General features: G+C 50.9%; 4 protein-coding genes across 4 annotated transcripts; 2 read left to right on the top strand and 2 right to left on the bottom strand.

The window, feature by feature from the left end:
- Positions 1-489: 489 nt before the first annotated feature.
- Positions 490-6,683, bottom strand: PG998_015159 (FabD/lysophospholipase-like protein; the record flags this gene model as incomplete). Its single annotated transcript, XM_066881975.1, has 6 exons — positions 490-987; positions 1,431-1,607; positions 1,867-5,546; positions 5,616-6,199; positions 6,260-6,544; positions 6,595-6,683. The coding sequence occupies 6 exons, from the start codon at positions 6,681-6,683 to the stop codon at positions 490-492; spliced, it is 5,313 nt and encodes a 1,770-aa protein (XP_066722992.1).
- A 773-nt stretch (positions 6,684-7,456) lies between these two features.
- PG998_015158 (uncharacterized protein) lies at positions 7,457-8,464 on the top strand (the record flags this gene model as incomplete). Its single annotated transcript, XM_066881974.1, has 1 exon — positions 7,457-8,464. One exon carries the CDS (start codon positions 7,457-7,459, stop codon positions 8,462-8,464), a length of 1,008 nt encoding a protein of 335 aa, XP_066722991.1.
- Positions 8,465-8,490: 26 nt separating this feature from the next.
- On the bottom strand, positions 8,491-9,693 carry PG998_015157 (uncharacterized protein; the record flags this gene model as incomplete). The annotated part of the gene is made up of 1 exon (XM_066881973.1): positions 8,491-9,693. The coding sequence occupies one exon, from the start codon at positions 9,691-9,693 to the stop codon at positions 8,491-8,493; it is 1,203 nt and encodes a 400-aa protein (XP_066722990.1).
- Positions 9,694-11,734: 2,041 nt separating this feature from the next.
- PG998_015156 (uncharacterized protein) lies at positions 11,735-12,747 on the top strand (the record flags this gene model as incomplete). The annotated part of the gene is made up of 2 exons (XM_066881972.1): positions 11,735-12,720; positions 12,741-12,747. The coding sequence occupies 2 exons, from the start codon at positions 11,735-11,737 to the stop codon at positions 12,745-12,747; spliced, it is 993 nt and encodes a 330-aa protein (XP_066722989.1).

The following is a 12,747-nucleotide window of genomic DNA, read 5'->3' as shown; positions in this document are numbered from 1 at the left end:
TATCTACAACCACTCTGGCTTGCTAGCTAATCTACCATGGGGAAACAGGCAGCCACAGGTGACTGGTGGCCTGGAGCCACAACATAAAATCTCGTAATAAAAAGCCTTCGCAATGTCAAGTACATAAACATGATGCCATAAGTCTTGGTTTGGGAGATGGTATGCTCTATTAGGTTCTGATGTAATTAATATGTCGTGACCACAGAGGGGTGTAGCAGCATGTAGATTAGAGCTACCTATTGATCAAGGACCCAAGAGGCTATCTAGGTGCCATTGGTCTGTCTATATACACCAGTTCTCGTTGCACGTCTAATCACCACGACGAGTCATGGTCGTGATGTCGCCATCCAGGCCGTTGTTTCGGCTGACTCGCCTCGTCTGATCCAACCACATCCTGACTGATTCATCTAAGTCACCCTGCGTTACTACATAATCTCTTCGTGGCCAGTTCAAACACCAAACCGTCTCTTTCGTAGGGTGATGTAAACCTCAGTCATCGCGCAGCGCCATGTAGGCGAGCAGCATAGCTCCCACTGCTATCCAAGCCGATGTGATCGAGAAGCCACTCTGGATGTCCCCTTTAGTGACCGCCCAAGTAACCCCAAAGAGCAGACTTCCTACGATGAACACTAAAACAACAAGCAACTTAATAGTTAGCCAGTGCCAACCCTCCTCTATATAAATACCCCAGCCATATTCGGTTAGGACATCGGGTGAAGTCAATTCAAACTCTCCAGATACTCGCTTTGGAACCTGACGGAACACTTTTGTCTGCAGTTTCTTGAAAGCGTGCTTCTGACGAAAATAGTGACTCAAGTGGACAGATGATAAGGCTGGGAGGCTTCGTGGTGGCTGCTTAGGTGCTGGCTCGCATTGGTAGGCTTGATCTGGGCCGACCATTTCCTCTGGAGGGAGGCAACCACATTTTGTCCGGCTGCAGTCATCGTGGTGGTATATAGAAGATATGCCGTTATCATCCACTTCAAACTATGTGTTTCATTATTAGTCCGAATGCTAAGTACAGGGAGACCCAAAGGCAGCCAAAGGGATGAGCGAGAGAGAAAGGAGAGTATAAATCAATATACCTTTGCTAGATGCATTGTTTTGAAGCCTCGCAAAGTAAACCACGATCTGACTCCGTGAAGCCTTCCGTACCTGTCGCGGAGAAGATCAAAGAGATTGCTGTCATGATTGATGTCCTTAAGGGATATATGATGCAATTGTACCGCTGACGCTCTGTGGCCGACACACAGTAGTAGAAGTGGTGCATCCGAACTTCCTGTATCCACAGTTTGCAATGTTGTCTCGTTGTTTCGAGGTATTGTATGTGTACCACTCATCGGTGGACGAGCGCTGCGCAGCATGGAATCTATATTCGTGAAGCCTTGCTTGTTCCCGAAGAGGTGGGTGACATGATTCCAAATCCATACTCCTGTCGAAGAGCATAAATTGAGTATAGATCGGAGCGGCTTAGGGGAAGTGGTTTGATCTTGACCATCATCCCCTGAAGGAACATTGCTTCTCAGCTGTTCGAGATCATGTTCAAGTCCCTCCGCAGCTCCAGGCTCAAGCTCGACTATGTCGTCTGATAGCCACTTCCCACAATCCTGTGAACGGTATTAGAAATTGAGGGCAGGTTGTGGGATAACATACAGATGAATAACCTACACATTTCCATCTTATGCGTGTTGTGCCGGGCCGAATTGATGATTCCAAAAATCGAGGGAATGATTCAAAAATACTATCGAAGAACATTGGCATGCTTGGAAGCATGTACTGAGAAACCTTTAGTCTTAATTCCCGGGTTTTTGCAGACAGAACCGGAAACCTTCGCCTTTTCGCGATGTTAGAAAACCGAGGTCGTACTTGGTTTTCGTGAATATCGCTACTGAGAAACGCGCGACTCTCCCCAATGTCGACACCCAACAAGGGGCGGCTCTCCTCGACGTCGGCACCGAGCCGCGACTGCACTTCTACGAAGTTGTCGTTTTCGTAGCATCGTTGCGCTAGATCCTCGTTAGGGTGGGTGACATTGATAGAAAGCCTGTCATCATGGTTGCTGTGCTTGACGGACGTCGTGCTGGTTGCCATCATCGGGGCTATGTTATTCTTGGCTTGATTCTCTGGATACAGCCATTGCCTAAGGCTTCGACGCAATTGCGAAGTAGCGTCTGAGGCAAGCATCAAATCCTTAGAGGCTTTAATTTGAGCCTGGAAATCAGTTCCTCGAAAACCCTCGTCCGCCGGAATACTCTCGTCTGCCGGGATATCTACGTTTGATTCGTCGCTCAAAGTGTCACTATTATCGTCATCTTGGTTCTGGACAGGCGAATTGTGGGTTGTTTCATCGATCAGCCCAGCAGGGGACGGCTCAGTATGTGAAGTATCATCTGGGGGTTCAACGTGTCTGGCGCCTTTGAATGTAGCGCGACTGAAAGATAATTGGTCAATCACCCACTTTTCCATGCGCTGCCCCTGACTTGGGTTGAGACCGAGGTCCTGGAGATTGAGGGTCCTGGGGACATTGTTGGCTAGACTATTCCGTAGCCCCGTAGATATTTCAACTGCATGTCGTATTACGAACTTCGGTAATCGACTTTGGGAAACTTCCTTCCTTTCGTCTTGGAGTGATTTTCCAAATTCAATCAGGAGCTTCGACACTTTCCTATTGAATTTTAGACGCTGGGCTTTTCGATGAGCAGTTGTCAATAGGTCTTGTAGTTCGCTATCATCGAGGAGAGCATTAGTCACTAGGGTAATAGCGACTCGAAATCCATCTGTTTGAACAGAAGAGTCTGACGTTCCAATTGACGGTGCCGAATCGAAGACAGTATCAGCAAGACTTTCGTAGTCTGTATCATCTTCCACCAATTGGTCCCTATGGACGGCCTTGACATGCTCCGAGACCTCGACCGCGTCTCGGATCTGATAGCCGGCTTCGAGGTAAGCATTTGAGAGCTCATGTTCAGACGCGAGTCGATCGTGATCCTTCTCGCCTAGTGTCATCTTCCGCACCTCGACCACATGCTCGAGTATCTCGATCGCCTCGGGGATCCGCCTGACGCTAGAGTAGACCCTTGCGAGCTCGTGTTCCGAATCGAGCCGATCACGATCCTCCTCGTCCAGTGTCGTCTTCCGCACCTCGACAACGTGCTCCAATATCGCGATCGCCTCGGGGATCCGTCTGGCGTTAAAGTAGACCCTTGCGAGCTCGTGTTCCGAATCGAGCCGATCACGATCCTCCTCGTCCAGTGTCGCCTTCCGCACCTCGACAACGTGCTCCAATATCGCGATCGCCTCGGGGATCCGTCTGGCGTTAAAGTAGACCCTTGCGAGCTCGTGTTCCGAATCGAGCCGATCACGATCCTCCTCGTCCAGTGTCGTCTTCCGCACCTCGACAACGTGCTCCAATATCGCGATCGCCTCGGGGATCCGTTTGTTTTTAAGGTATGCGCTTGCAAGTTCGTGTTCAGACGCGAGTCGATCGTGATCTTTCTCGCCTAGTATCGTCTTTCGCACCTCGACCACATGCTCCAGGATTTCAACCGCCTCGGGGATCCGCCTATTGCTAAGGTAGGCGCTGGCGAGGTTATGCTCTGACGCGAGTCGAGAGTGATCTTTTCCGTCCAGCGTCGCTTTTAACACCTCGACCACATGCTCCAGTATCGCGATCGCCTCGGGAATCCGCCCGACGGAGAGGTACGTGCTTGCGAGGCTGTGTTCTGACGTGAGTCGCTCGTAATCCTTCTCGTTCAGCGTCATATTCCGTACTTGGACCACGTGCTCCAGTATTTTGATCGCCTCGGGGATCCGCCTGGCGCTAGAGTAGGCTCTTGCGAGCTCGTGTTCTGAATTGAGTCGAGAGTGATCCTTCTCGTCCAGCGTCGTTTTCCGTACCTCGACAACGTGCTCTAATATCGCGATCGCCTCGGGAATCCGTCTGGCGTTAAAGTAGACCCTTGCGAGCTCGTGTTCTGACGCGAGTCGAGAGTGATCCTTCTCGTCTAGCGTCGTTTTCCGCACCTCGACCACGTGCTCCAGTATCTTGATCGCCTCGGGGATCCGCCTGGCGTTAGAGTAGGCTCTTGCGAGCTCGTGTTCTGAATTGAGTCGAGAGTGATCCTTCTCGCCCAGCGTTGTTTTCCGCACCTCAACCACGTGCTCGAACATCTCGATCGCGTTGGGTATCCGCCTGTCGTCGAGGTAGGCGCTTGCGAGCGCGTGTTCTGATGCAAGTCGGTCGCTGTCTATTTCAGGTAGACTTTCTCTCCGCCGTACATAGGCCTCTTGGAGATGTTCGATAGCTTCTTTGAACCGTCTGTCAGTGTAGAGACAAAGTCCAGCTTGATACAGAAGATCCACTCTGATTTCGAACTGGTAAATAGCACTTATGTCAAGTAGCCTGGCGGTGTGTGGCAAGTAAGCTTGCCACGTTAGGTGGTTTGTATAATCGCTCGAGGGAAAGATTGCGTTGAGATGCTGAAGTGCGCTTAGTATCGTCTCTTCGGTGCGCTTATCTTTCTGAAGCCAGATTCTGGTGGCTAAGTGAATAAGACTATGCATGTCGTACACCTCACCATCCCCACGATCGACTAGGAATGCATATCCTAACAACGTGCCGATCGCCTCGGTTATTTCGACCTCTGAAGATGATATTGAAAGGAGCGAGCGTGGGATGGATTTCGGCTCGACGCACGAAATGAATGATAGCAGTGCAGCTGCGGTCCTGTTGGAAGCCTGTATCTGGTCGAAAGATACTAGCCAGGTGGTCGCCACTGCGTTCTGCGCCCCTCGATACCGCGTATGATCTCTAAACTCTTTACTCATTAGATCGACTAGGTCCTGCTCAGTACCACGTACTAATTCGAGGTACCTCTTGATAGATAGTTGGTTTCGGTTCAAGTATGCAGCAGCTTGGGTGATGGCCAGAGGTAGATAGGCGAGTTCACGCAGAAACTCGGCCACTGTCCCTTCGTCCTTGGGTTGTTTTCGAAAAAGAGATTTCTCCAATAGATCCCTTGCTTCTGCTTCGTTCATCTCGTGGAGCTCAATCAGATCGGTTCCCGCTACTGCGAGACCGACCTTCGTTGACCGCGTCGTAAAGATCATAAGGCCAGTCTCACTCTCCGGTAGGCAGTCGTGTACGCCGGCTGCGTCGAGAACCATCCCTGCGTCATCCACATTATCGACTATCAGAAGCCATTTCCCTGCTTCTTCTGAGCTGAGATGCTTTCGTATCGTATCGTTCGGATTCTCCTTCTCCCTATCGATATGAATGCCGAACTTCTTCCCTATATCGAGGTAGGCCTGATTGAAACCCTCGACGCTCAAGACCGGCAACCAGCAAATGGAATAGTCAGGATACTTCTCACGCACCCAATGCGCAAACTGTAAAGCGAGTTGAGTTTTCCCGACACCGCCGAGCCCGACTATAGCAAGCTTCTGGCAGGCTCGAAGCAAGAACAGCTTATCTTGGAGCTCTTCTAGTATAGCGACTCGACCGGTAAAGTTCTTATTCCGAATAGATGGGAGGGAAATGACGCGTGCTGTAGAAATATTAACTTAGACAAAAATAATATGGTTTGTTTTTAGTAGATGGAGATAGAGCCACTTACGGGGAGAACTAGAAGTTTGCTTTGATACGTTCTCTGGTCCGATAAGGGTGTGTACGAATCTCCGGATTTCCCGCTCTTTCTCCCGCAGGTAGTTATATGTATGGGCCGATATTTTGCTCGTCTGTTGCCAATCGGATAACGCAACATCGACCAATCCGCGCTCAACGTTGAATCTGTGGTACTGTCCTCCATCGCTATATTGGTCGCCAAGTCTGTTTGCCACTGCTGTCGAACTTGACGCCATCCTTTGCAGCGCCTTCAGGATGGACAGTCGGGAGTCATGGATGTCGAGGACATCCCCAAGCCCTGTGCCGATACTTAAGATTTGTAACTGGCTGCGGTCGGGAAACTGCTTCTTGGCCTCGCCGACAAGAACCTCGCATGGGTTGTTATACCCGAAACCGGCGTCGATGAATTCGACCTTGTCTCGGCCAAGTTCGATAGATTTGAAGAACGTCGTCGCGGCCGAGGTCGCACGGGCAACTTGCCAGATCGTACAGTCTTGGAAAGTCGTAGACGAGTCGTATGTCGTGAAGAGGGTGGGGCCCGTATCAACGTTCGCCTTCGTGATCGCTAGAACGACACTGCGGGAGGTTAGCATTGCCTGCTGGAGTGCCACCTCCTAGTATAATATAATAGCGTACGTCTTTGTACATGTTGCGTCACGCAACCGTAGATCGTCATGGGGGCAGGTGTTGGCGGTGGGCCGACCTTGACTTCGCTGTGTTACACACGTCGGTTCCGTACAGTGTTCTCGAACGACCTGTTTAATCGCACCCTCGAGGGCTGTAGCAGAGAAGGCACCTTTCGGCGGGGCAATCGGTAGGAGTGTCCGTTTCGGGGTGAAGGCGGCCCGGCCGACATTCCCGTACGCTCGTATGCATTCGTCGATCGTCATTCCTAGTCTCCCAAGCATGATCGCAATGATCCTGGTCGGGTTATTAATAGGTGAGGCGGATGGGGCAAAGGGGAAGCATACCCGCCTGTGCTCGTGCCGCCGATTAGGTCGAAGTATTCGCATGGCCTAGGGACTCGGTCGAGGCCTTTCAATTCACGAATGCGCTCCATAATGTTCTCCAGGATCAGGAGGCTGGATTTCCCCGGATGCCGCCGCCATCTTGAACTGTTAGAAAGTGCATCATATACGAACACCGGAGACGTACCGAGCGAAAGGATCCTCAGAGGCGGACTAGGAATGTTGCTCGAATCCATTGGGTTTATGCTGGTACAACGTCGGTCTAGAGGTATAATGGTTGATTCTTTCAATGCTTCTGGCGTCTCCGTTAGGGTAGTGAAGTCGTCGGGTGTGTCGAGTCTCGAGATGGCCCAGATGCTGTAGGCGCCAGCCTGATGCGGCTGACATGACGGCGATGGACAACCCCGCGCGACTTTGCGAGCGTCTCCGTCCAATCAGCATTATGGCCTGGTAGGTGCTGCGACCGACTTCGAAGGAGGGGATACAGGGCGTGGTGATCGAGTCAAACAGTCAGTTTGGCTACTGACAGGTATCAAGCTGGATGAGAATTTCTCTTTCGACATTTCGTTATTCAATATGGAGTACGTCGTCAGAACAGAGTTTAGCCCGACCAGACAACCCAAGTAGTGAAGAGCACTGTCCCTGTCCAGGCACCCTGTTCATTATTTTAGCAGATGGGGCCCCGTGGTCTAGTTGGTTGTCCACTAAAAGCTAGACCTGCTGCCACTAACCGAGAGGAAACCAAAGCTCCATAGGCACCATGACTTCGACTAATGGCCTATCTGCGGCGCTCTTGTCTCGCTATTTCCAACCTGCAACCCTTCACATTTCGATTCCTAACAAACTCCCGAACAAGACCATCAATATGGCCCCCCGACTGTCGAAATCTCAGCACGAGAAGATGCTCTCCATGATTACTCGAGGATCGGATAATGACGAAATTGTCAAAGATATCCCTTGCAGCGAACGCGCCGTCCGCCGAGCACGATTGACGCACGCACGATACGGAACGACGACAGTACCTTCCACCCGTCCTGGTCCCGACCCCAAGATCACTCCCACTATGGAGATAGCACTTTGCCATCAGCTTGCGAAAGAGCCTGATATGGACCGACGTGAGATGATCGATTTTATTAGTAGAGAGTTTGATGTAGAAGTATCTGCGACAAGTCTTTCTCGAGCTTTGGATAAGCGTACAATGACTCTTAAGGTGATGCGCCGCGTGGCCCAGCAACAGAAACCCGAGCTACGACACTTCTACCAGTACAGACTCAAGATGCTGGGATGCCGATCGTATCATTTAGTGTTTATTGATGAGTCTGGCTTCGACAAGCCTGGCATGTTCCGGCGGAAGGGGTGGGCTCCGAAAGGAATCACGCCCGTACAGAAGGCCAGATTCCAACGCGACAATAGACTGTCAATGCTTGCTGCATACACACAGAACGGCCTGAAGCTGTCCCGCTTCTTCTACGGGTCAGTAGACAAGACCACGTTTGAAGACTTCATCGACCAGTTACTCTGTCACTGTGGTAAGTGGCCGCAGCCTGAGACGGTGCTCATCATGGATAATGTTGGGTTTCATTATTCCGAAAAAGTCCAGCAGATGTGCCGCGACGCCGGTGTGAAGACGGACTTCATCGCGCCATACACTCCACGAACCAACCCTATTGAGGAGTTCTTTGGGCAGGTCAAGGCATGCATTAAGTCACAGCGCAAAGGCAATAGCAGCCTCATTCAGAGGGACTTTGAAAGCTATGTAAAGTCATGTGCCAAATCCGTGGGTAGTCAACAGAGCAGTGCAGAGGGTCATTTTCGGAATGCCGGTCTTTATGTTGAGCAACCTCGAGAAGAAACATTACATGAATTAGAATAGAAGGCACACTACTGTAGCTCGATCTATCAGGAATCTCTTGTCCAGTCTAAAATCTCACTTACAAACGTGGCGGCAATGCCCTCCAAGACTCCATTCTCGATCAGCATATCCCTGCCGAGTTTCTGGTGGGTAAACAACCAACGAAGATCGTAACCCTTATCCACAGCAACCTTGCCAGCTAGCGTGTATGCATCCCGCCATCTCTGATTGTCGACTCTTGCACTAAGCCAATGGCTATACTGAACTGGGGCCTGGTCCTTTGGCACCGTGATATCAAGTTCTACCGACTGACCTTCCCCGGAACACTCTGCTAAGGCACCATCACGGTGCCCGTGACAGAGCACGCGCACAGTGACGGGCAACGAATCAGAGGCCTTCCTTTTCCGCAGTCTACGCGCCTCTGCTTCCTCCGTACGTGTGCAGATCACGTCACGAATCCTTTGCGGCACATCGGCATGCGTGTCCAGCTTATTTCCTTCCTTGGCAAAATCGACAAGCCGGTCCATGATATCACTGTCAAGTTTGTAATGCTTCTCGTTGTTACGCCAGCAAGAGAACCCTCGATTCGTGCAGGCGGCGCTAACACATTCCATAAGCTGGTAAACGTCCCGCCAGACGGGACGATGACCAGATGCTTCCTGCTGCGCAACTAGGTTGTTTAACGCAGCAGTGTGTTTCTTAGTAGCTCCACGTCCTGTCTTGCCGTCTTTTGCCGCCTGAGCCTCTTTATAGATAAACGAGATGGCAACTTTTAGATTGTTGCCCTCGTTTCTCCAGAACCTTAGCTTGCTTTCTATAACCGTCCAATCGATTAACAGTTTATTAAAGCGCTTCTGGAATGGTCGCTCGCCGCGTTTGGAGTTGGATACGGTAATCGACGTCTCGTCAGGTTGGTATCGAGGCTCGGGTAATTTGCTTTGCACAAGGATCGCGAGTTCGGACTGTAGGACTTCGTTCCAGTACGCACCGGGCGCAAGTTCGATATCCTCTATAGTATCTTCAGTAAGTTTAGTGATTCTTCCTTTCCGTAGCTGTAGCTTCCACGTAATGGTGTAAAGCAAAGGAATCGAGTCAGGCGCACTTGCACCAGGCTCGGGGGTCGTTTGTCCACCCCTCCACGGCCCGCCAAAGCGAGTAAGACTCCCGCTCGGGCTGACAACGGGAGTGCTAAAATCAAGACCAGCATCCTCAAAGTGAAAAGAGGGGATCTCAAAGTTCGTGTCTTCCATGGCTATGCTAGAATTATTCTAGACCGTAGCTTGTTACGACCAGGAGGTGGCGAAACGTAGGAGGCCAGTGAAGACTCGGGGCGGACGAGAAACACAATCCATGAGTGGGGTGACGCGCAACAAAGGATATGACTCACATCACGTGACTTGGAATTCCTTTACTTCAAGTGTTTACATCCCAAAAGCCGCGAAGTTGCCTGATTATTTAGCAAATGGTGCTAAACATTCAAGATCGTAGCTAGAAACAGATGCAAGAGTGAACAGAGTGCACCCTATATATGTATGCCTCAGATTTGCACGAGTCCTTTTACGGGTCTTGACACTTGGGGGTTTGGGAAGATCCGATTGTATGTCCAATTGCACACACAGTACGACCAGTCAGCTCAAAGCTGCCTTTCTGTCCAAGGTGTAATACACTGATCCACTGTTGGCTCCAAGGCAGACGGAGTACAGAGCTCAGCGGTAGCGGTACATGTCAGCACCAAATATGCAGCCCTACGAGAATCTTGCTTGGCGATGACCGGTACTTCTCCCACATCGCTTACGCACAGCGCAGGCGCCCCACAGTACTTCGGGTTCTTATTTTTGACATCAGAGAGGCGGACGCTGAACCTGGATTTTACTGTACTTTACCGGTTGCCAACGGCAATGAAAATGAATAAGCTGCGCAAATTTTGCACGCGCCATTGCTCTTCACTTCCTGCATAGGCTGCCATTATGGTCACCTCGCAACGCTCAGTGGATCCACTCTAAATAGGCTGCACCTCAAAACTTGGTCTTGTACTCCGTACGACCTGGAATGTTAGTTACGTCGTCAACTGGACCTAATTACTGGCCTCTTTCAAAGGTGCCATAGCCCCGACCATGTTCGACGTAGTACAGTGGATGGCCATTAGGGACATGGCTATGGTCATCTTGCGCTATGAGACTAGCATGGAATGATTTCAATCCGTCTAGAAGAAGCTGCTGCAGTTAACGAGTGCGATCGATTTGTCGCAGACGAGTTAAGCATCCGAAAAGGATGGGTGCCTTCCAACTTTTTATGTACAAAGCCCGGCCTGTGTAGCTTAGCAGAAACAAGTGACTCCTCTCTAGCTCACATTGCCAAACCGTACTATAGCAACCTGGCTGTCAGCTACCCCGCAGCCCTAACTTAGATAGTACAGGCCTGGATTTCAATAATTCACAACCAGAGGGGTCCTGAAATATAAGAACCGTGGCACGCAACCCGGATGCCCATGGTGCTGTTTAAGTGATGAACGAATCATTCAAAATAAACTCATGCCTCGTGGAACCACCACCATCACAACCAGGATGATGAGAAATAGCCAGGCAGTTCTTCTTAATCGTAGCTGGGTCCATTTATTAACGATATTGGCTATTAATGGTAATAAGAAACGTCACCTTGATTACGTTACGGTGCTCTTTATAGTAAATTGACTCTACAATTCGGTGCCTAAATGTACTTCGTAGTAAGTCGCGCAGAGATGAACATTAAATAGGTTTGTTTTACCTTGCAAGCTTCGACACAGGCCACTGCCTGTGTTTCCCTTGCGGGAGTCAGCTCTTGGGTGAATACGCCCATCTCGGCCAATCGAGGCAATAAGTAGTTCCCTTTTGAACAGCCCAGAAATAGTCAGTATGTGCATGAAAACCTCGTTTTCCCCAACAGTCCATCCAGTTCAGCGGCAACCTTATGGGGTATTGCTACTAAGTTTGGCCTCTCTGCTGGCTATGTAGCAACATGCACAGTAGGGGACCGAAGAAAATGTGCTTCTTCTCAAGCGAGCCTATGTACGCTGTCCTCGCATACCTGTCTTACAGGATGAAGAGGGCTAGAGGGGAGTGTGCTGAATCCACAGACTGAATGTACTAGAGCGCTGTAGACTTGTAACTGCACATTGCTTAGCAGGATGGATTACTAATAGTCGTCACCCCTCGCAACGCTCAGTGGACCCATTTTAATTAGGCTCGCACTCAAAATATCAGCACAAGTAGAAGTCAATAACTCATCGTTCACTACGACATCAATTCACGCACCATGGCTGGACAAAGAAATGTAAACGAGCTGGAATACTTACTGCGAGAGGCCGTAAGACGCGCCGAAGAAGCAGAGAGAGAACGACAGGAGGAGCGACAGCGCGCCGAGAGGGAACAGCGACGTGCCGAGAGGCAGCAGCAACGCGCCGAAGAAGCAGAGAGAGAACGACAGGAGGAGCGACAGCGCGCCGAGAGGGAACAGCGACGTGCCGAGAGGCAGCAGCAACGCGCCGAAGAAGCAGAGAGAGAACTACAAGAGGAGCGACAACACGCCGAGAGGGAGCAGCAACGAGCCGATATCTCAGAAGAGCAGACACGACGAACAACATTAGACGAATACATCGCCGCTTGCCATACCTCCGTCTTCTCTAAATTCGCCATCGAACCAGACCCGAAGCTGACATCGAGGGGTGCCATAACCAATCCACGCGATAAGTGGTGCCCGGAAAATCTGAGGCCGTGGCCTGACTTCCTCGAGCAGCAAAGAATCGTCTTCGGCACACTCTACGATACCTTCCCTACCGAGAGCCGTTATTTCGAGAACCGGAACTTCCTGGCCGGCCTGGGGAACAGGGTTTCGCGGCGGCCGATCGCGGACGAGAAGACCCTCGAATATTTCCTACACAATAGCGTGGAGGATCCGGTCAGGGCCATCCTAGAACAACTCAAGGTGGAAGAGGTCGGCAGCGTCTATCAAATTGGGGATGGCATCATTTTCGAGAACCACCCTCACGCTATTAGTGATATCGCTGAGGAGGTTGTGGCAAGGGAAACTCCAGCATCACGACCGCAGACGCCAAACCACCGACGCGATCTCCACCAGCTACGGCCAGACCAGATCTGTGTTTACCGAGACGACAGCTCCACGTCGGCACTACGCACCATGGTCTATGTTTGCGAGTACAAGCCGCCTCACAAGCTGACCGCTCCGCACCTGCGTGTAGGGCTGCGGGCCATGAGCATCTACGAGGAAGTGGTAAACCGAAAGTTAATACCGACCTCTGCAGATCCTGA

The sequence above is a fragment of the Apiospora kogelbergensis genome, assembly GCF_038363985.1.
Source record: "Apiospora kogelbergensis strain CBS 113332 chromosome Unknown utg000020l_segment0_segment0, whole genome shotgun sequence".
NCBI classification, from domain to species: Eukaryota; Fungi; Ascomycota; class Sordariomycetes; order Amphisphaeriales; family Apiosporaceae; genus Apiospora; species Apiospora kogelbergensis.
Note: the sequence above shows the minus strand (reverse complement) of the source record. Positions and strands in the feature narration are given on the sequence as shown.